The sequence below is a fragment of the Etheostoma spectabile genome, chromosome 17 (assembly GCF_008692095.1).
Source record: "Etheostoma spectabile isolate EspeVRDwgs_2016 chromosome 17, UIUC_Espe_1.0, whole genome shotgun sequence".
NCBI classification, from domain to species: domain Eukaryota; kingdom Metazoa; phylum Chordata; class Actinopteri; order Perciformes; family Percidae; genus Etheostoma; species Etheostoma spectabile.
In genome coordinates, this window is record NC_045749.1 from 22,931,719 (window position 1) to 22,932,424 (window position 706).

At 49.6% G+C, this 706-nt stretch overlaps 1 protein-coding gene and 1 long non-coding RNA gene across 2 annotated transcripts in view; one reads left to right on the forward strand and one right to left on the reverse strand.

Moving 5' to 3' along the window:
• The window catches only part of LOC116705671 (dynein heavy chain 9, axonemal), a 144,167-nt gene that overhangs the window by 137,698 nt on the left and 5,763 nt on the right, over positions 1-706 (reverse strand). Inside the window, exons 7-8 of the mRNA XM_032542041.1 lie at positions 519-686; positions 71-187 (exon numbers count right to left, since the gene is read on the reverse strand). Coding sequence (XP_032397932.1) covers positions 71-187; positions 519-686 — 285 coding nt within the window. The remainder of the gene's footprint in view (positions 1-70; positions 188-518; positions 687-706) is intronic.
• Positions 1-706, forward strand: part of LOC116705680 (uncharacterized) — a 16,589-nt gene that overhangs the window by 7,157 nt on the left and 8,726 nt on the right. The window lies entirely within an intron of this gene.

The following is a 706-nucleotide window of genomic DNA, read 5'->3' on the forward strand; positions in this document are numbered from 1 at the left end:
GTGTGTGTGTGTGTGTGTGTTTCTGTGCGTGTGTGACAGAGAGAAGCAGAGACAGATTAGGTTCTCAGACCTTGAAGGCGTGCTCTAGTCCAGAGGCGTCCTCAAAGGCCTGACAGAAGATGGCTCCCAGTCTTCGGTCGGTGTCCTCCACCTTCAGCTTGAACTGCTTCACGTCTTCTTCATACTCCTGCAGGGCAGATAGCTCAGCTAAACACCACAGCAGCTAACGCTCCCTGACTCGAAGCCATCCAGCAGGAGCACTGGCTGCCTCTTACACACCAAGTAAATTCCTTTTCCTGCTAGACTTTGGGAACATCTTGCTTAAGCAACAAGATGAGCTGAAAACTTCATTTCATTTGGGCAGAGGCACACCAGGATATGAGAAATCAAGAGTACGTACTGAGAAGTATTCAGCGTATTTGTGAAAATAAGCTGTACTTTAAAGTTGCTCTAGCCTCATTTTTTAGAAGGCAAATGAAGACAAGCACGATGCCACCTGTGCTACTAATCCTCCGTACCCTGTTGTCGAGGTCCAGGCAGTCATAGGGCTTCTCTGTGATCAGTCGGTAAGTGTCCACAAACTCCTGGTGGAGCAGCTGGACCTGCTGGCTGAGGGCTCGGCCTCGCATACCTCCAATCTCCAATTTCTCAAGCTTCAGCAGGTCCACAGCTGTCAACAGGATGTCCTGTGGGGAAATAAACATGG